This window comes from Rhincodon typus, chromosome 32 (genome assembly GCF_021869965.1).
Source record: "Rhincodon typus isolate 14 chromosome 32, sRhiTyp1.1, whole genome shotgun sequence".
Taxonomy (NCBI): Eukaryota; Metazoa; Chordata; class Chondrichthyes; order Orectolobiformes; family Rhincodontidae; genus Rhincodon; species Rhincodon typus.
The window spans coordinates 20,992,783-21,015,703 of record NC_063363.1 but is presented as its reverse complement, the minus strand read 5'-3'; the positions used below and the strand labels follow the sequence as shown (position 1 = coordinate 21,015,703).

At 37.2% G+C, this 22,921-nt stretch overlaps 1 protein-coding gene across 1 annotated transcript in view; it reads right to left on the bottom strand.

Annotated features, from left to right (window-relative positions):
- Positions 1-1,347: 1,347 nt before the first annotated feature.
- The window catches only part of LOC109913662 (protein Aster-B-like), a 60,320-nt gene continuing 38,746 nt past the window's right edge, over positions 1,348-22,921 (bottom strand). The window contains exons 11-18 of the mRNA XM_048615529.1: positions 20,891-21,009; positions 20,318-20,460; positions 17,568-17,671; positions 16,467-16,670; positions 15,224-15,314; positions 11,076-11,183; positions 10,132-10,252; positions 1,348-8,619 (exon numbers count right to left, since the gene is read on the bottom strand). Coding sequence (XP_048471486.1) covers positions 8,533-8,619; positions 10,132-10,252; positions 11,076-11,183; positions 15,224-15,314; positions 16,467-16,670; positions 17,568-17,671; positions 20,318-20,460; positions 20,891-21,009 — 977 coding nt within the window. The 3' untranslated portion in view covers positions 1,348-8,532. The remainder of the gene's footprint in view (positions 8,620-10,131; positions 10,253-11,075; positions 11,184-15,223; positions 15,315-16,466; positions 16,671-17,567; positions 17,672-20,317; positions 20,461-20,890; positions 21,010-22,921) is intronic.

Genomic DNA, 22,921 nt, shown 5'->3' with positions numbered 1-22,921 from the left:
TAAGGAGTGGATATTTCAGATGAAGATCAATGGACTGCAACTACATTCAGATTACCAGATACCTCGCATTCAAGAATGAGTTATAGTGCTATGGTTAAAAGTATTTAAATCCCATAAAACTTGCCACCTTTCTGTGAAATACAGATACATATTTTAAATTTTGCCTATGTAAATACAGAGTCAAATGTGTTTCATGTAGTCATTAACAATCATTTTCATTTAAGTGGGTAACTTTCAAAATGTCATTTAATAAATGTAAAACAATATTAAATGCAAATGATATTATGTCATGAAATAATGAAAAAAAAACTTAAATTTATTAACTAGTAAAACCATCATGGTTAGTTGCTTTTTGTTGATATGCTGTATCAAGGTATGTCCTAATGCCATGGACTCCAGCCTGCATCACTATCTCCGATAGTTAGGTGACTGTAATGCAATCCTGAGACTGTTCCATCTAGCTAAACTGCTCTTACTGGGAGTTTGCTGCTTGTCAAGCTGGACCTTATCCAAGAGTAGCAAGACTTTGTTTTCACCGGCACATTATGAACCAGCACTCTCGACAAATCAGCTAAATTTATATACCTCAAATACCATTAAGTTTGCCATATTGTTCTGTCCAATTATTATAGTTTTATAATTTATTTACCTCAGTGTAAATAAACTTGTTGTTCAATTGGATGGCCATACTAAATATCAACAGTTGATTCAATTTCAAGTCAATTTCTCCTCAAATATCGTGATGTTCGAGTAGTCAGTTAAGGGTGCCAGTGAGAAGGTTCTCTGCCGCTTCAGTTTTATTTAAGGCAAAGTTGCATGATTATTTACAGTATAAATTGCTTCAGAAAGTATAACAGTGCTTTGGACATTTCCTGCATTACATTTCTATTACTTAGTGTGCGTTTTTACATTATGTGGACCACTTGATTATCTGGAATATTTGATAAACCGGCACACTTCTGGTCGCACAGGTGTCAGTTAATAAAAAGTTTGCTGTATTCACACTCTGATATACAGAATAGTGATTCAGCTCTTGGGTGCAGGGTTCCCATTTTTCTCCTCTTTGAGTCTCAATAGTATTTGACTGTTGATGTCAGAGTTGCATCATCATGTGCATCGTTATCAATGTATAAATTCCCATTAATAAGCAGATACAGAAAAAGATTTGAAGACAAATGGAAAGATTGAGAATGGGCCAAGTAAACCTCATCATTCATAATACAGGCTCCTAATTACAGGTAAGAAATATGAACTGATGGCCAAAAATATATTCCAATGTCACCAAGGAAAGACAAAATGACAGACGTATTAGGCATTTTTTTTTCAAACACTTTTATTGATATCTTGTGTCTACATTAACTTACATGTGGGTTGCCATAGTAACCTAAACTCCAGTAGGTGAGGTTATTAAAACTAAACCTGCGCACAGCGCAGAGTTTACAACTACATTTCATATGGAGATCAAAACAGTTCTAAAAAAATGTACCTTGTATTTGAGTGCACATCGTGATACTTTGTTACATAATATCAGGCATAGTCAAGCCACACAATCAGATTTTATCTCATTTCAACTGACATTGGTTGCATAGCCTGTAGGCCAGCATGAGGCAGCATCAGATACACATGCATCATATTTAAAAAAGAAATATCTGCCTGGAGTGGGCACCATGGTTATTTGACCTAAATTACATTATAGTACAGCATCAGCCAACTAGCAGACACCCTGTACAATGGGAAGGTTCATTTTGAAAGGGGAATTTTCCTCAGACACCAGTTCATTCCCCATGCATTTATATAGAGTTTATACAATTCAGAAAAAAAGGGATAAAGGAATCATTTAGTATTATCAGAACATCTGCAATACAGCATCTACTGTATTCCTGTACATATGAAAAACATTTTGCACATTTCAGTTGGTAACAATGTAAAGTTAATAATTAGAATTAATTTTCTAGTAATGGACTCCAACTGTTGCAGTAAGTTATTTTGTTCAATTCTTCATGCACCATGTCTGTTTAAAAAAGTGCAGCAATGAATAATAATGACTTCTGTGATTCTTTGCATTATTTGAAAAGAAACAAACGAGTTTAATGACCCACATGAGGCAGACACTGTCCCTTTTAAACTATACTGTCATCATATTCACATTTTCAAATCCTGCAAACCGTAAAGTGATCATCGCTCCACGTCTTGTAGCACGACGGCAATCAATGTAATAAAAAAACTCTTACCACAAACTTTTGAAAATGTTCAGCCCATAGAACTCCTCTGAACAACAAATTCCTTTAATATGATTTTAACAATAAAGAGAATTCAATATGTGGTTTGATGTTTGAATATCAAAAGATAAATGACTCCACAAGACTTTATATGGGTTGTCGAACTTTTTCAGAAATAATACTACTTTCAAGGAAAAGAAAATACAACAATACACCTTTTACCTTGAGTAATAAGAACTTGTAAGGAGGATGACCACTGTGGATTGACAGCACACATTATAGATTTAACAGTAGGTGTACAAAAATAACGTTGAAACGTATTCCGCCAGGAATGGTGAAAAAAACTCCTAAAATCCACAGCCTAGAAATTTGGGTGCACCGTATTTGGGCATGGTGGTGGTAGGTTTTTGTTTGTGTGTGTGTGGTATTTACAACATGAACCCCCTACACCTGAATGTTCAGATCTGAGGCACATCTGTTATTCTACATCAGGTCTCATTAATATTGTACAGTATATAGTAAACAGGTCAACAGTGAAGCACGACTAATGATTGACCTGCTGTGACAACAAGAGAGGCTGCCCAATATTAGGGATTGATCATATTGGGAAAGAAAAAATGTCAAGATAAGGGTTTAAAGGGTAGGAGTTAGTGCTGGTGACCAGCAAAGGAAGACAGCAGCATCGATAAAGACTGGGAAAACAATGGCAATTCACTTTCCGTGCTGAATGTGGGATCATAATTGGAATTCCTACTCCTCCTGGTTCGACATGTAAATAGATTTTGAAACCTTATTGATTAGAGTATAACAGGTGGTTCCTTTTAGACCCTCTACATTACCGTACGTTTATTTTACTTGAGTGTAGCTGGTGCCAGCACCAGCTAACTCAGGCAAAAGCAGCACAAAACAGCAAACTGCAGATACTGGAAATCTGAAATAAAACAGAAAATGCAGGAAATACTCAGCAAATCAGCAGCAGCTGTGGAATGAGAAACAATGTCAATGTTTCATGTCAACATGAGTTTGCAAATCTGAAATGAGAGTCTGGCCAATACAGGGGTTTCAAATAAAGTAGAGCAGATGGCTACTCCACCATTTTCTCATTTCACCTGAGTTCTCCCCATTACAGATGGTGAATGGGTCCTGAAATCAGCAGCCTGCCCATCATATCTCGATTAGTAGGGGAATCAAGGATTACAGGGAAAGGGCAGTAAAGTGTACTTGGATGTGTTGGATCAGCCATGATCATATTGAATGGTGCAGCAGGCTTAAGGGGCCGAATGGCTTACTCCTGCTCCTATTTCTTATGTTAAGAAATAATGAGTGTTCAATTGATCTCGTTAAAAGATCAATTCCCCCCCCAATATTATACACCCATGACATAAAATAGTTGGGATGAGCAGGTGAGTGGGATTCTGGCAGCCCATTTTTTAAGAAAGTTTTAAAAGGGTGGGAAGGAATGTCACATCCATCTGCAAGGCCACACAGACAGCAGGAGGCCCACCTCCTTCCACATGGCGTTAAAAATTCATTTTCCACTTCCACCATGCGTAACTTACCTGGATGTAGGATCCAGTGGGCTTTCTTCATGGTTCTTTCAAATCTATCAGTGCTCACCACGGAGCTCTGCTCCGGCACTTAGCTTTCAGAGCTACCAGCTATGCAGATGGGACTTCCCCCAACTGAGGGCTGGAAGTAGCACTTTGCAGTAATGTGGCCTGCTCACCGTGCTTTCTTGCTGCAGGACAAGCTTGTTATTCGTCTGTCAATCGTCGCTGTTTTCCTTCCAGGAGTGGAGGCAGGCGATGCAGGATCTGTCTGCCATCTGTAAATCTTTACCTTTAACTATGTTTCTCTCTCCACATATGCTAACTGGCTCGCCAAGTATTTCCATAATTTTCTATTTCTTCCTTGAGGATAAACCAAATCTGTAGTGGGAGGTCTGAAGGAAGGGTTAGACTTCTTGTCTGTATGATTTTTTGACTCTACTAGCAAACTTTCTGCTTGTGTTCATCATGCACATTCTACCTACTATACTAAATTTAACAGGCTGTGCAGCTTGGTTTCTAGACCAATATTAGGAATACCATATACACAACCATATGCAGCATAGCTCTGTGTTATCAGGAATGGTGCTTCATCTACCTTGGTCTGATTTTAGATTTATGCTAAATTTGGGAATCACTAAAACATATGCTAATCATGGTTTTTCATTTTATGGATAAACAAGAGACAAAGGTGGACAAAGTCCCTCAAGAACTTGGATATAGATCAGAGTAAACGAGGCAATGCATGTCAAAATGGATCCTAAACACACTTACTTGTTGTTAATATGTTTTGCAATACAGGAGACTGTTTCTGAAAATGTAATTTAACTCTTAAGTCATATCAATACACAGATTTCAGAAGTGTCATATCAATACAAAATGACTAGAAATAATTACTTCGAAAAATGTTTACTATAATTCATTGGACCAGATCTATTTTACTGTTGTTCTATACTTTTAGAATTCTTTTGGTCACAAGTTATTTTCAAGCACAGGGTCACTTTACCACCTTCATTACAATAATGATTACTATATCATGGTAAAACTCACTGTTCTACCTTAAAAAAGAATCAACAAATTTAAACCAAATCATCCTTCACTCATAGTAACACTTGTTATAAGAAAAGTAAGAAATAAAATAAACAGCTAAGTCAGTAAATTCCATGTAAATAAATACAAAAATCCACCTTTACAAAACATCCAATAGAATAAATTTTGTTTTAGAATTTGTCCTAAGACTTTGGATAATCCATATAGGACATTTTACAATTTCTTAAACTGGATAGCTGTGGGATATCTCTGTAAGAATAACACATTAAGAATGGTACTGTATTCTAAGAAGATTAGCCCAGTTTAATGGGAATATATTTTCATTTAGACTGCTTCAACAGTGTCATGTGAGGAATTCAAAGTTGATTCGCAGAGTGTCACCCAGTTGTCGGCACAGAATTTGAATTATGTATTTAAGTAACTTGTCTCTTCCCTTCTGACAGATACAGGCACACATGCTCTCAATCACTCATTTATTCATGGCTTGCAAACTTACTTTCAGGCCTGCACTACTATTTCCTGATTCTAGCACTTTTCTGCAATTCTGCTCAACTGATCTTTGATGCTATACATAATGCAAACTCTGAAAACAAAACCTTGTTATCTCAGATTCTCCAGCATCTGCAGTTCCTACTATCTATGCCATATAACTGAGCAGATTTAAGAAAGCCTTTCAACTAATAATATGCTGGAAAAACTATGCAATACTGAACACAGGCACAAAAATAGTAAGCAGCTGAACAGTGTCAAAATATCCAATTTTGTTTTGCAGTACCAATGTTTCTTCAACTATTTTTAATTGAAAATATAGTCTCAAGTATTAAAGGCAACACAAAAATGTGGCAATGAGTTTAGAATTTTAAAAGAATTACTTTAGTACAAAAAGCAAAACCTATGCTTATCAATATGATACTGCTGCATATGGAGTGATTGACATTAAAAACCCATCAAGTCCGAATTGTGACTTTACTGCAAACGATCTGACATTTGATTCTACCATTCACATTAAACATGGTTTCAGTGCACGACAAAAAAGCAAGGTGAATGCAGTATCTCAGGGTGATCTGTTCATAGAATAACGATGTTATTGGATCAAATTTTTCAACACTTATCAAAACAGCCAAAGTCTACATTAGAATTATTCATGGCTCTGTCTATCTATTTCCCACAATTGAAGTGGATTGGGGGATGTAGGCTGGGTCTGTCTTAAGACAATATATCGTGGGCTTATGGATGAATTGCACTGAAATATTCTGTCAATATTTTACAATGCACTGGTATGTGTCTGGCTATTTGTGGTTACACAATGCAAATAGCTCATCGATCACACACATCTCATTTTAATTTATTAAATATTGTTAAATAATTTCAGATTGACAACACAAACTTTGGAGCTAATAGGAAGTTTTGTTCTTTTTAGAAATTCATTTCTTTTAAGAAGAGGTCGTATCAATCATATTAAAGCACCTTCATTTTGGTATCACATCTTATTGCATCTGACTGCATTGACATAGTACACGTTGGCAGATGTATTATAAATCTAGGAATTATCCACGCAGGGACACAGTCAGGTAAGATGCGCTAATGGAGTAAGTTACTAAAGTTTAATTTCCTTGAAAATTCTCAAGCACATTGTTTTTCCTCCAGAATTCATTACACGTCTTAGAAACATTGGTTTCCATAAGACTAATAAAACAGCACTAATAGAATCCACAATTCTGGGAGGGAACATCTACGGAACCAAGTTATCATAAATTTCATGTTGAAAAGCACTGAGGCCTGACAACACTTTTTTTGTTTCTGAAACATCAGAATTCAATCCCCTACCACCCCCAATATATCCCAACATTACTTTAAACACGTCAAGTCCAGAGTGGCCAATGAAATGAATGCTCAACAATGCTGGTCAATCTTGGAGCAAGATGAAGAAGCAATTCAGCATCAAATCAACCTACGCACCATACTTGCCGATTCAGTCAGCTCACAATAACATGTCATAAATAAACTATTTAAATATTAATTTTTTTGAACTATGGGAACAGGAGATAATTTGTTTAGTTCTAAACAGTTTGCATCAGATGAGCCTCCATTTCCAAGGTTTTTATTCTTGCACATATTATTGCAAATTATCTACCAACGTTTGTTTAAAGAGTCAGCATATATGAGTTCAAAGACGATACTGGGACCTGGGTGGATTAAAGTGCTTGGCTGTTGCCACTTCATTTTATCAGTTCTCTAGACCTATTCCACCAAGCAGCATGTGTGTTCCTGCACAACACTCCTGTTATCACATTTATCTCTGTTCTCATGAGCTACTCTCATCGAGCGTTGGTCACTAAACATTATATCCTTGTATCTTCCATGTGCTATGTCAGCAAGAAGGGTGTTTTCTGTTCTTCAAAATGCCAGGACATCTAAGTTAAAAATCCCACTGAACCCAATAAGATCCTGCTTGGCCTTAGGCCAAATCCAACAGGGAAATTCAAGATAAATCCTTAACTCCTCCTTTTAATAATTTATAGCTATGGACTCCTGCTGAGAAATTTAAATCTCATTAAACCAGTCAAAATTATTAACATATATATACATAGAAAGAAAACTGTACTAATCTGTTTTTTTTTAAAATTTTCTACAATACAACTGTAGAAATAAAAGTTGAACATGGCATACTTCTGCAGCACTGCTAAACGTGACAACATACATCTCATCAGCCTTGCACTCCCCTGCAATTCCCTCAGTACTTTAATGGTACTGATAATGACACTTTCATCTGCAGCAAACTGTTATCTTTTTAACACAGAACACGGAATGCCTCACAGTCAGGTTCCACACATGCATTCTGTGAGCATCAGGTGAGCAATTTGCAGCATCTAGACATGCTGCAATGAGAGTTACAGAACACAGATATGCTTTTGCTCTATACATTCTGTGACCTGCCTATAATAGATTGTTTAGTCTGTATATACAATAATATAAATATCTAAGTCAGTCACATCACGATTCCAGTTACTTCTCTGTAGGTTTTCAATTTTCTACTGTACAACTGTAGAACTAAAACTGAACAGACTGACATGCCATACATCTGCAAGTCACTTGTAATTTAGAATGTCTTCAAGTTTTACCAATACAGATATTCACAGTTTCTTTATCCATCATTGAGCCAGAATCAATACATTTGATTAATCTGTTAATAATAATAAATGGTGTTTTTGCAGGCACAATGACCTGTAGTTTCAAGATCCTCATCCTGCTCCTATTTGTGTTTGATAAATATCTTACTTTAACACAGAGCACATGGAATTTCAATTTACATGTCTTCCACAACAGAGACAGCCCACAAATCATTACATGCTTTTGTTACATGTTAAAGCTTACAGTACAACATTCTAGGATTTACAAGGAGTGTGTAGTCAGATTAGCGAGGCTGTTGTCTTCTCATGATGCTTCAGTGCTGTCAGGATTTAACTCTGCCACAGTTTCTAATCAGTAAAGGATCTTGATTTTGTCAATTGTGATTCTGCTGACGGGGCAGCAGTCCTGAAGGTCCAACTCAGCGTGTGATTCCAGTGTTCTTTTTTAAATTTCTATATATATATATATATATATATATATATAGCTACATATATATATTTCTATATATATATATATATAAGATTCATATAATTTATACATAACTATATTGCACACTATTCCCTCTTCGGCCTTGGTAATGCCCATCAGTGAAACCGATCTCGTTTGTCTGTTTCAGAACTGTAATCACGCAAACCGATGCCTTTTTGTAGAGTTACTAACGAGTCTCTCATCTGTAGGATCAATTTTAAAAGAATAAATAAATGAAATTCCAAAGTCTACCTTAGCAACTCAACTTTCAGCATCTTATACAAAGGAGGCTTGAATCCAGCCTGGCTGATGACCAGGTCTTCAAGACAAAGCAGAAGCCCAAGTTCCATTTCTGCCAATGTTAACACACACCCTTAATGGATTATGCATTGATTATAGAGAAACATTACAGCAATGTGCTGCTCCCTTTACTCAATCAGAGAAATCAAGAATGAACACAGTCTTCATGAAGACCACTGAACGTTATAGTGAGGAAAGAACATGATCTTTACCAGGGTGGCACTGTACAAAAAATTGTAATGATTTGTGAAGCAAACATCACAACACACTGTGACGATTCAGGCAATATTCTCAAAAAATCTATTCCACTAATTGGTGGTCATTTAATACGCCTCGCAGATTCTCCCACAACCTGGAGAAGCTCTGATTGGCAGGCTGCAGCACTTGTCAAAATGTAATAACAGTCAAACATGCAATAACTTTCCTCACTTCATCAATTTAGTGTAAAATAATTTGCAGGGGTTAATCTTCCTCTCACCAGACTGAGATGAAATTCTGAAATGGTGATCTCTTCAGCTTCAACAGTTATTTTTGCAAAGGCAAGACTGACATGGCTGTTAAGATTTCCATGATTCACAACTGAGTGTTCACACTCTGAGATGTAGTTGAGATGCAGAATATAAGCACACCAGTTTGGACTACAGTGAGGTCTTCAGATTTAAGAACAAATTCCTCTAAATATGATGAATTTTCTGCTTAGAACAAAGGATGATGAGGTGGGAAATGGTACACTCTCATTTCAGTCAACTAAGTTAGAGTTTTCAATGGTTTCTTGTGGAAACAACTGGAAAGCTACCAGAGGCCACACTATACTGTATCTCCATTTTCCTGCTGTTTGCTGGTGACTCAGTCTGATGAAACCTAGGACCTAGTGTTGGAAGCAAGCACAATCCACCGAGATTACGTTAAAGCTCCCTCACTGATACCCCAATACGGCTCAAAGCTAATTGCCACAAAGTGCACATTGCATCATTATCTAGGGTTGTTTGCCTCCTCTGGCCCTTCTGAGTGAGGTTAACAATTTATCAGCAATTCATGCCATCTTAGGGACTGTTTTCTGAGACAATGCCCAGTGAGCAATGTATTAAAGTTTCCTAAATTCATTTGCATATGATGTTTTTAATCTTTGGAGAGACTTTTATTTCAATAAAAACTTACTCTGAAGCAAGCCTGAGGTGATCAAATGAACTTATCAACTACAGCAGTCAGCTCCGCAAATATTTAGTCCAGTATGTTTAACCAGTGTATTAATCTACTTCTATACACCACAAAAAATGTTTGCAGTCAATTCTAATAATTTTTTTCTTAAAAAGAATAAAGGAATGGAATGTACTCCAAATTTTATCTTCAACACACTACAGCTACAGAGAAGATCTGTTCCCAGTGTTTGCACTTGTCAATAGGAAATAAGTCACCTGATCTAGAAGCACCACTGATGATTTTAAAATCTCTTTCCATTTCTGCAGTTCAGCATCATGGTAACGTTGTTGTGACTCTAATAACTGGGCCCATTCCACCTGTGACTGGGGAAGTTTGCTGTATGGAAGAAAATAAATGTTCTAAAATTCGTACGAATTTGTCTAACCAATACAAATTTCAACAAGATTCATTCAGCCCCTGAATAAATTAAACATCATGTCAAGTTTAATAATTACGTTCACTTGTAACCCCTTGAGGAGATTCTTGAATTAAGCTGTGTTTATGCTCAACGACATTAAAAGATTAATAGCACAGATTTTAAATGTTAAAGATACAAAAAAAAACTCACAAGTGTACGCCAATGAAACTGGACCAACGGTTCTTACTTTGTCTAAGCAGAAGCGCTCATGAAAAACAGTCTGTTTCCAGATTGAAGCATTGAAATTACAGAACTTTTCTATATTTACAGAGCTACTGCCCACTGACTATTTCCATTGGTTCTAAGTAAATTGTCATGTTTAAGCTATGATTATTTAAGAGCACAAGTAGGAGCAGTATTGTGCAATCCAGCCCCTCAAGGATGCTGCACCATTCAATAAGATCATGGCTGATCTGATCAGATGTTAGCCTCAACTCCATTTACCAGTTTTGTTTCTCATAATCTGGCTCCTCTACAGTTCAAATATCATTTGAATGGATTAAAGGACGGAGTCTCCATGGTACTCTGGAATAGAGAAATCCAAAATGTCTCCATCTTCTAAGAGAGTAAATTTGTCATTTCTATTTTAACTGGGCGATACACTATTTTAAACTATGCTGCAGTTCTAGACTCCTCTGAGGGGAAACATCATCAGCATTTATCATGTTAAACTCCTTTAGAATCCTAGATGTTTCAATAAGATCATCCCTCATTTTTTAAAAATGCAAGAGTAGAAAATACCTCTCCTGGAACCTGATCCCATGCCAGGTAGTGAGACTCTGTGTTGTATATTCCAACATCCATAGCTTGTAAAATAGCATCATATTCAGAAATACTAATAACACCAAGCTGTGAAGAGAACAACAGTTAAGATTAGTACTGGAGAAGTAGGAGAAGGAGCATTTTATGTAGCTCTTTCAGCCTGCATCATCATTCAATATAATTGTGGCTGATCTGCTAACTCAATTCTACCTTTGTGAAATATCCCTACATTCCTAATTCCCTTACCTCTCAAAATTCTGCTTATCCATGTCCTGAATATACTTAATAAGGAGCATCCATAGACTGGGCTAGAAAATTCTAAAGATCCACAAATCTTTGAAAATTCCTTCTCATTTTAATCCTAAACGGTCAACCTCCTATTTCAAGGCCTTGACACCCAATTCTAGACTTCTCAATCAGAAGAAACATTCTTTCAACATATACCTTTATTAAACTCTTTTTGAACTGTCTAGGTTTCAATTAGATTACCTCTCATTATTCTAAACGGCAGAAAACGTGGAACCAGAGCACTAAATCTTTCCTCGTAGGGCATTGATTTCAGCGTTGGGAGTAATCTGGTGAATGTCCACTACGCAGCCTTTTAGGCATGTATATGTTTCCTTCGCCAAGGCGATCAAACAGCTGTCTCATTAAGGTCCTATTCAATTCCAATGAGGCTTCATCAGTCTTACATGCCCTTTTTAATAAAAGCCAACATTTCAATGCTTTCCTATTTGCTACTGTACCTGTGACATCATCCTGAATGATGAGACTACAGTGGTGCTGCTGCCTCACTTCACCAGGGACCTGAGGTCGATTCCAACCTGTCTGTGTGGAGTTTGCGTTCTTCCTGTGCCTGCATGGGTTTCTTCTTGGTGCTCTAGTTTCCTCCCAGAGACTAAAGATGTGCAGGTTAGGTGGACTGGCCATGCTAAAAATTGCCCCTTAGTGTCCAGGGCTGGACGAGTTAGTTCAGTTAGCCATGGTAAAACCCTATGCAGGGTTACACGGGTAGGGTGGGGTGAGGGTCAGGGATGCTCTTTGGAGGGTCAGTGCAGACTTGATGGACTGAATGGTCTCTTTCTGCACTGTAGGGATTCTACAATTCTATGAAAGGTGTATAGAAAAGTTAAAACAGACAGCCAGGGAACAATGCTCAGCAATATAACTATATTTGCTGGCTACAGTTCAAGGGCAGGTGACAACTTTAAATAAAAATAATATTTGAAAGCTATCTTTCAAAGAGGTTGATTGTTCATATGCAATTTCATTGTAACTTCATCTTACTTGGATTCAATACAGACGTTTTCCAATATTATGGTGAATAAAATTTGAATATAAAATTAAATATCATAGAAACCAATAATCCCTGAATATCATAGAAAGAATTTCATTTGTCCCATAATAATTCTCTCCTCTTGCAAGGTCTCGATTCCTTTCTGAGGTACTGTGATCTTAAGGACATCTATCTTCCACTGGGACCGAATTCAAGTGTCCATTAACAGAAAACTATAATGCAATGAGTATACAGCACAGGAACAGACTAGTGTTAATGCCTTCCTCTATCTTTTCTCATCTAAATTTGCTATCCGTTCTTTCTCATATCCCTGTCTAGCTTTGTTTCAAATGCATCTGTACTGACACAGTGTAGAGAGCCTGAATTATCCATCAGTACTATAAAAATGTTAGTTTATCGCTGTTTTAATTAACAAAGAGAGACAGTGTAAAAAATGACTTCTTATTAGAATAGAAATCAGGCAACATCCATTGCAAGTTCAGTTTGTGTGAGATTTGTTTGGAAATTTTAGAACAGGATGTTGAGCAATTCAATTTACTTTAACCTCTCTCTTAAATTGGACATTTAGTTTGTCTTTTTTAAAAACTGACATTGATTTGTATGAGATATAAAAGCTCAGTTATCCAAACCACTTCATTGTGTGCCTATTATGGAATGCATGCATTGTACAGAAAAACAAAACTGAAAGACAGTGCAAAAGAACTACAGATGTACCTTAAACAGATCCTAAAGTGAGCAGTAAATAGAAGAGGAAAATAGTAATCAGAAGGGAAAATGTATCAGAGGTCCTAGCACAGTGAGGTTAAAGCAATTAATAAAGCTTGCTTTTTCAAATGGAGAGGTTCAACAATTTATTAAAAAAAGTCAATCAGCATGATCAGGCTTATAAACAACATGTATAGGTCAAAAGCATCGCAAATCAATGTGAATCTATTTTAAATAAGGAAATTTGACAAGTAAGTTAGTTGATGTACATCTGTGCTTTGATTTGGTCAGAAAGTTTCTTTGTGAAATTTCTAAACATTCTTAGACAGTGAAAAGTACAACAGAACCTTAACCAATTTTAAGTTGAGGGTAGATTTAACCATTTGAGAAAAATAGTAAAACAGTTCCTACAATTTAGTTATTTGACACTAAGTATACAATCTCATATATCCATAAAGCCATATACTTACATGGGCCATGAATCTAGCCTATTCTCTGACCTATGTTTCACGTTAGGTTAGTTGCATACTGGGCATACTGAATTCAGGAACTGTCCTTTTTTATTTCAAAAATATACCTTATGCAAAAATTATCTCCAAGTAAAAAAAAAGTACAACACAGGGCTATACAGACTTTGCAGAAAATACCATGGAATTTTGACATTCCTCATTACAGCTTCAATCCTGTTGCAACAAAAGAGCTTTTTCCAGCCATGAAAGGTTAAGGTCCACTTTAAGGCAAACAAGGGGGGCTTGGATCTAAACAGACTCTTGTTATATTTTGGCAGAAAGACCTTAGATAGTGGCCATTCCCCACTACGCCTTGGCAGCTACTGCTGCAAGCTTCAGTGCATCCCTCAACTAGCAGTCCTGGAACTTTGAAGGTGTCAGTTTGGAATTATTATCTTGCAGTTCAAAAACAATACAATGCACCTGAACTTGCTGGAGGAATGAGATTCCACAGTGCCAACTGTTCCTCTTCTGGGTCAGGGTGAGCAAGTCAGGAATCAATGATTAAATGTGTGAGCCCTAACTAGCTGCATCAAGTTTAAGTTATCTTAAGGCACAAATGTAAAAGCTTCTTTCCAGCAACTTGAAATGATTAACAGCTTAGGAAATATGCCCCTCACCATAAATTACTGGGTCACCTGCACACTAATAATGGAGTGCATATTACATTCATCCTTAATTTTCCAGGAAATTCTGGGCTAATGATATTTTTTGTCATTTCCTTTCCTCAACAGAACAAAATCTTAAATGATCTCTTTGACATACTACAGTTACATACTACAAGTTCAGTACATTATTTATACACCTACATTCCTATCATATCTCTTCCAAGTTTCCTGGCATTTTCTGGAGCTGAAATTCCTTTCTGTCTTGATGCCACCAAGAGGGAATATAAACTATGGTATCTTCCACCATTCAAAACAAAATACATTATGAAGTTGTGCACTGGGCATACAAGTGAACTCACATTCTCACCAGTTCAACAAATTTTATCATTGACTGAATATTACGTGGTAAATCTTCGGTGTTTAGGAGTCAGCAAATTCCCCTTCTCTTTAGGGGGTGATATTCTGGTTCAGGTACAAAACAAAATGATACAGCACAGAAAGAAATAATGTTGCTTATTTCATCTTCATGTCTCTCTGACAGATCTACCATTTGGTTTTATTCCCCAAACTTCCATTTTCCACATACTGGGATACATCATCTTTAAACATTATTACAGATGCTGCTTCTGGTGTTGTTTCCAGGACAACATTCTATCCAATTACAAACGCACCCCACCCAATAAATAAGCAATTTAACCTATCTATTCCTTAGATGATGATACATTTTTATCTTTCAGAAATCTATTGACAACCAATAGAAATAACTTTCTCCCGTTTACTAACCAAAGCCCTTCAGAATTTTCAACAGCAAGTTTAAGCACCAAATTGTTAATCTGATGCTTTTTCTGGCAAAATAATTGAAATAAATTGTTTCCATTTAATTATAAATTTGCTGGGGATATTCAATAAATGATTTAGTTTACAAACACCACTCTTGTAGCTTCCTAGACATCAGAATCAACTGCAATGGGTCTGTCAGGCAAAACATCATGTACTGCTGTTACTCACACAAAGCTTATGATGAGCAATAACTTGGAAACACTGTAAAGTTGAATTCCTCCTGGAATTTCTTCTGGGATATGCTTAGTTTGTGTGGAACCTGTGGCAAAAAAGATTTTTTTTAATCTGAACAACCATGATGTTTCCAATAACTGCATTAGACAGTTTTTATGCATGAAGAACCAATATCATCCTAATACCCTGATTAAATTTCATCTAATTTGGCTGACAGCCTGAGTGCAAAAATAAGGTACAAAAGCAGAGTTTTAAGACAATGGGCCAAATTGCTTTGAAAATAATGGCATGTTAATGACACATTGTTTGTGCAAATCAGTCAACAAATTCAGGGAATGAAGAGATGGGGTTTGAACTGTGAATCTACAAATCCTTTGAGTCAATTTATTTGCTTTTCTATTTACATCATACAAACAACATCTTGCACTTGGCCTCCCGGTTATTTGTAAGAACATGCTTATTTGCACATTAGTTGCCCATCAACTTGCTGCAGAAAGTCAGGGCTCAGAATTAAAAGTGGGAGTATCCTTTTAAATATTTCTGCAATGCACCTCCAAGTTGCTCAGTCACATGACCACATGCAACAAACTGCAGGTGAAAGATTCTGAAGATTTCAGATATTTATTATTTTCTTGTCTGTCTCTTACGATTTTGTCCCTTAATGCAAACTTTCTCCTCCGCTCCTTATTTATTTTTCTGTACCCAATTTGAGTCTAATTCACACACACTGATTCACTCTCCTTCCCTTTTTGTCTCTTTTTCTTTTCCAATCATTAAATGCTACAGGTCAAGAAGAAACACCATTGATCCTGTCATTGACTGAGGATCCAGATGCCCCATTGACTTCACTTGTACAGCCAATGAGGTGTATATACAACAACATTTGAGTTGAAGGACGCAGACAAAAATCTAAGTAATGCTAGCAGGATACAATACAACTAGTTTAATATGATACAAGATCTACAAATAATTCAGTGACAAAGAAATTCTTTGCATGTGAGGGTATATAGAGAGAACTAGTTATTAAAATAAATAATGAATTGGTCACATGCTATAAGTGGATTATTTTTGCAACATCACAAGGTGATGCTATGACTCATATTCACTTCAAATTATCCATAAAGCACGTTTTTTATTTTAAAATATAAAAACGAGTAAGAAGGAGACTAGAGAGACACTGTTGCAATAACCACTGTTATTGTCACCACTGACATCAGTTCTTCACTTTCAATTTTACCTGCCACATGTTTAATCCTCTGGGCTACCTCTTCGTCAGTCGGCGTAGTAACAGGGCTGACCGTTTCAACAAGGTGTTGGCTTCGCACATGCATGTGAGGCCGTTTTCTCCTTCGAATTGTGGATGATTTGTTAGGCTTCTCTTTTGGAGATTGCCTGTGCAATTCAGCAGCATACTGTTTTTCTACTTTTGCAAGTTCAATATCTATGGACACCAAAAAGGAATGTCTGAAGTTGAAATCAATCAAACAAAACCACTCTGATTAAATACTATTAAGTAGACTAGAACCAATCTATTCACCATCTCTTGTTTAACACATTGCCTGTAACTGTATCTACTTTGTTCATAAGTTCAAATATTAAGTAAGAATGCACTACATCATGGGGAGTTTTGGCTCTTACTGACTGCCAATTCAAAGCACCTGTTCTTGTGTCCAGTCATCTCTTGAATTATTACAGTTAGTTTAGGAAGTAATTAGCAGTTAACACAATACTCCTCAAAAGGAGCATTATACCATTATCATTACTTCCAAGAGCACCCTAAAAATCAATTTGTTTGGACGTGTTATGATAGACCTTCAAGTAAGGTGGGACTCAAAATTCTTTTACAAGAACCCTGTTCGAAGTATTTTTTTAAATCGACCTGTTCAGCCCAGAGGTTGGGACACCGCCACTGCACCCTCAGTGTCCCCAGTAGGTTGCACTTCCATGGCATGCTTTGCAATCTTCAGTTATTATAAGAAACAATGACGTAGGTTGAAATTATTTGCATCTGGACAAAATAACACTCCTTACCAAGAAACAAATCTTGTTTATCAGTCTTCAATAACTTAATCTTAGTTACCATACCTTTAGCACAAATATAACATGAGGGAAACAATATAATGAAATTTCTACTCCTCGATTAATATCCAGAGATTAAGAAACAACACCATTAGATATTGACTAAGTGCAGAATTGTGTTTGGCTGTGTTGGGTAAAAAAATTTACCAGCTTCATAAATGAAAAACAGCTGCTTAGATGAGATACCATATTTCAGGCAGAACTCACAAAACTATACTTCACAACAAGAAATGAAGGGAGAAAATTAAATTTTGCTCACCTAAATGTCTAAAGTAGTCATCTAAACCACTCCAAAAATTCTTCTCAATGAATGATTTCACTAACCCCCATGGCTGTTTCCTATACTTCAGTTCGGTTGATATCCTGGATATAAGAAATTATATTAATTGATTAAATAAAATGTTTATAGTTTAGCTATCAAATATCCTGGATGTAAAAAGTTAGCTAATTGACTAAATAATACTTTTACAGTTCAGCTACCATGCAAAACTTCATTTACACATGCAGTTGGTAACACCATGGCAAAGTATACAATGTAAATAACTGACCTACTAAACTTACCAAAGATCAGAATGTTTGAATGGGATTTTCAACTCAATTGGGTTTTTGACAACTGTCTTTTGACAAGAACCCTGTTAAAGGTATTTTTTTTCAAATCAACCTGTTCAGCCCAGAGGGTGGGAAACTACCACTACACTGTATGTCCCCTGTAGGTTACACTTCCATTCTCCCTGTGTCTGTGTGGGTTTCCTCGCACAGTCCAAAGATGCGCAGGTTAGGTGGATTGGCCATGCTAAATCGCTCATAGTGTCCAGGGTTCTGCAGGCTAGGTCGATTAGCCATGGGAAATGCAAGGATACAGGGATGGGTGGGTCTGGACGGGCTGCTCTTCGGAGTGGTGGTATGGACGTGATGGGCCGAATGGCCTGCTTTCACTCTGTAAAAGGATTCTATGAAAGTCATTCTGAATACAGAGTAGCTGAGGTCAACTGATACTGATGTGCCAACTTTGTAGTCATTATCAAACAGCATGGAACAACTTTGCTGTTTGGCAAAGAAGTAAATCTGCGTTTTAGTATAGGTTGCTCCTCCGTGAGAAGATCTGTGAAGACCAAATTCAATTGAGGATAAGTAAAAACTCACACACTGCTTGTTACTTAGAACATGCTTTACTGTTTAATAATAGAGAATCAGTGAGTCACCAGTAATCTGCAACAAACATCGAATTGATCAAAACTCCAAACTTTAAGTCCTCTAATGACTGGCACTACAGGTTAAAATTAGTTGAACAGGGACAGCATTATTCTCGTGCAACTATATTTTGGTTACAATTTCTTTTAAAGAGTAGATGAGAGTCAATGTAGAAAAATTTGACACAATGGCAGATTTGTTCTGTGAGTTGTCCCATTAAAATGAAAGGAATTTGTAGCTTGATGACCAATGATGCTGACATTTGTTTGATAGATTTAGTGGCTCAAAAAACAGTCACTAGAACTGCATCCATTCCATCAATCAATGTTTAATGAATAGTTGGCAACCTGACCGCATTTCAACAGGTACAGTTGATTTTTTTTCCTTCCCTTCATCAAAGTTCAAAGGGAACTGCATGTGAATCTCAGGGAGGATACACTCAAACATTTCTAAGGCGATCTGAAGGAAGAAGGAACATAGGACCAGGTGTCACCTATTTAACCTCTTGATCCTATTCTACCATTCAATTCGATCACTATCAAGTTAGGAAATGCTTCCACACTCCAAGCATGGCTCAAATTTTAAACACTTTCCTGAAAACTGCAACTGATGCTCGAGCTGTTCTTAAGGTACTAAAGGATATGGAGAAAAGCCAGTTATGTGGAGTTACTTCATAGATCAGCCATGATCTCACTGAAACACCAGAACAAGCTCACAGGGTTAAATGGTTGATTCCAGCTCCTACTTCCAAAGGCTGATCAACATTTTAACTTTATTTATCAGTCTTGTTACTGTAATCCCTAATCCCCTTGCTGACAGGAATCTACTGATTAAGGAAGAATTTGCCATCGCTTCAAGCAGCATCTTCCAGGGATTCGAGGTTAAACCCAATTCCGGAGTACTCAAAACGCTTGGGTGTGGTTCCATTAACATATTTGATGGCCCTGATGTGTTGTCGAGTAAACTTCATAAGATGGCATCCAACACTTTGGGCCTCGGGAAGAAAATTCATTGCCAAAGAGATCAAAACCTCCAGGTGGAACAAGCAATGGGACTTCAGTGCACTGGAGCCCGTTTCTTTACAATCACATGCTGTTTCCTCTGATAGAGAAAGCATCATCTCTGGGAAACTGGTTGCTCCACATGGTTCCAAACAAACCAAGGGATGTAACCATACTTATTCCCTAGTAATGTAGATGAGGGACTGAAAGCTGAATAGGAGAACAAGACAGTGAACAGGGGAAAGTTGAAGAAAAGCTGAAGAAACCCACAGTTAATGATCAAGTACCTCAACTAGATCCATGTCCATGATCCCATAACAAAGTTACTTCAGCTCCAGTTGGCAGACTAATTTCCCCCTTGATCTGAGGAGGCTCTCTATTCTGTTTATTTCCAAAAGGCTTTGCTCTAGCCTCAGCAGTCTTGTTTTTACGGAGAGGGTTTCACATTTCTATTAGCCATTGTGTGAAGGAGTAAGAGTAATGCAAGCAGTAAAAAGCTGCACAAGGCAAAAAAACAATGAAAACCATGCAAGGTTATTGATAAGAGATGTCACATTGGATTTGGAATTGTGTTCTTAATACAGGCTTTCGTAATATTTACTACTTTCTGTATTTAAGGACACATGGATTTGCTCTAGGTAATTCAGCGATCTTCTGGATTGACTTGGTTATTGTTTCAGCAACTTGTGAAAGAGTGTTGCTTCTATTACTTTCAAAGATCTAGGAGACCAAGACAGAACTCATGACATGACTACGAGGTAAAACTCAATGCACTTTTGCACAAAATTAACTAATTCAGGAGTAGTAGCTTTCTTACCTCAGTCTGCTTTTGTTTTTTGCCACCCGCATAAGACTGTATCTGTTGATTGTGTAGAAATAGTCATGATATGGAACATCATGCGTAATCACCTCTGCATCGATCACATAACACTCACTCTCCTGGCTGGCTTTGTACAAAGTCTGTAATGAAAGAAATACTTCAAAGCATGCAGATAATTTTAACCATAATGAAAAAATACTCTGGGGATACACTTATTCCATGGTCAGTCCTCTATAAATGATCTGAAACACTATACCAAACTAATGAGTTATTTGGCTTAGTGATGGTGAAAATTACCAGCCTCTAGCTTGCTGACAGCAGCTAGGAGGGTATTGTCTTACGGTGTTATAAAATGTTCATTTTAACTTGTTATGAACAGCAAAGCCTTCTCTTTGATCTTTTGGAAGTCTCCATCACTAATGTATCTCATTAAATTACTGTTGGCAGACAGTAGGTTCTTAAATTGCTGGAAGAATTGTACTGAGCTAATTTTCTTCCACACGCTGAAGTAAAATGCAAAATGTAGTCTTGGTCACATCTTTAATGTTAGCTTTAATCAGCAAGTCTTACCTGGGTCTCAGTCACTGTGGCAGTTTTTGGCGCAAGTGGGTTTGAGAGAGCAATAGTGTACAATATCACTCGGGTCTGATTGCCATTTACTTCTTTCTTCCAGGGATGACTAACCATGTCTAGAGACAGAAAATAAAAGATCTATTTTGGTGGCAATTCTTCATCTGAAATAAGGATTTGTGGTAATATGTTACATTACAGCTAACATTTGTGCTCAGTTCCATTATACACACTGAACTTGTGTATTCTTTTTTAACATCTTTGCCACTGAGGTCATAAAAACAGGTTGCAGATGAGAAAAATCTTAAAATGATAGTGTTCAATAAAGTAAGAAAAATACTTTTCTCCTGTTTTGGAACGTTTATGAATGTTTTATTTGTTGTTAAAAATCAAATCTGTTTGCAATCTCTGCCCACAAATCCTCGCTCCTTGCTACACTTTTGTGTCAATTTTTTACAACATAAATTCTGACCTTTGCATGTTCAAAACTTCCTGCTTACACTTATCCTGTTGTACTAGTCTTGTACTGGCGCAACTTTGCATGTCCAGCTCTTCGGCTTGCATTGCAGAAAGGACGTCATGTCTCAAACCGATGTATACTTCCAAAAATATCATACGTTTTGCAGAGGCAACAAAGGACACTGGATGAATGGGTACTGGAGGGAAATTAACTTGCAAGGCTATGGGGGCAAACCTGGGGAATAGCACTGATTCAATTGCTCTACAGAGAGCTGGCCTGAATTCAATGGGCCAAAATGACCTCCTTTTTTGCCATAATAACTCTACTATCCAGTTATGAAGAAATCAAAATCAGATCAGTGTAAATAATTAAGAAGAAATGGATGATCATAAAATAGGAACTGATGTAAGCTTTCAAGCAGTCCACATGGTTGATTGAAACATCCTCCTCCAATGTCTCTCGACTTGTGTCTACCTAGATGGGACTGCTCTCAGTGGTTCTATTCTTATTTAATTGTAGTCAGAGAATTACTAGCAATGGCCTCTCTTCCTGATCCTGTACTGTTACCTCTGGTGTCCCCCAGTGATTTATCCCGGGTATGCTGCTATTTCAAATGTGCAAATTGCCCCTTGGTGACATTATCCAGTACCATAATGTTAGTTTCCACATGTACATTGATAACATCCAGCTGTACCACCTTCTCAAGCCTTCCACTGTTGCAAAATTATCGGACTGACTATGCAACACACATCACTAATAGGCAGAAATTTCCTCCAATTAAATATCGGTAAGACTGAAACCATTGTTTCTGCTCCTTGCTAAAACTCCGTTCCACAGTTACTGATGCCATCACTCCCCATTTCAACAGTCTGAGATTAAGCCAATCTGTTCAAAACCTTGGTGTCACAATTGACTCAGACGAAATTCCGACTTCATTTTTCTGTCTTTAACATTGCTTGACTTTATCTCTGTCTCAGGTCATTTGCTGCTGAAACGCTTCTCCAGGCCTTTGTTACCTTTAGACTTAATTATTTCAGTGCATTCTCAATTGTCTTCTACATTCTACTCTCTGTAAACTTGAGGTCATGGAAAATTCTGGCATCTGTCTTAACTTGCAACTAGTCCTCTTTCATTGTGGCTCCAGGTCAAGCAATATCTTGATTTTCAAACGGTCGTTCATGTTTTACCTAAGAATATAAGAAGTAGGAGCAGGAATAGGCCATCTGGCCCCTTGAGCCTGCCCCGCCATTTAATAAGATCATGGCTGATCTTTTTGAGACTCAGCTCCACTTACCCGCCCACTCACCATAACACTTAATTCCTTTACTGTTCAAAAATTTATCTAGAATTGCCTTAAAAACATTCAGCGAGGTAGCTTCAAGCGCTTCACTGGGCAGGGAATTCCACAGATTCACAACCCTTTGAGTGTAGAGGTTCCTCCTGACCTCAGTCCTACATCTGCTTCCCTTTATTTTGAGGCGATGTCCTCTAGTCCTAGTTACACCTGCTAGCGGAAACAACCTCCCTGCCTCCACCTTATCTATTCCCTTCATAATCTTATATGTTTCTGT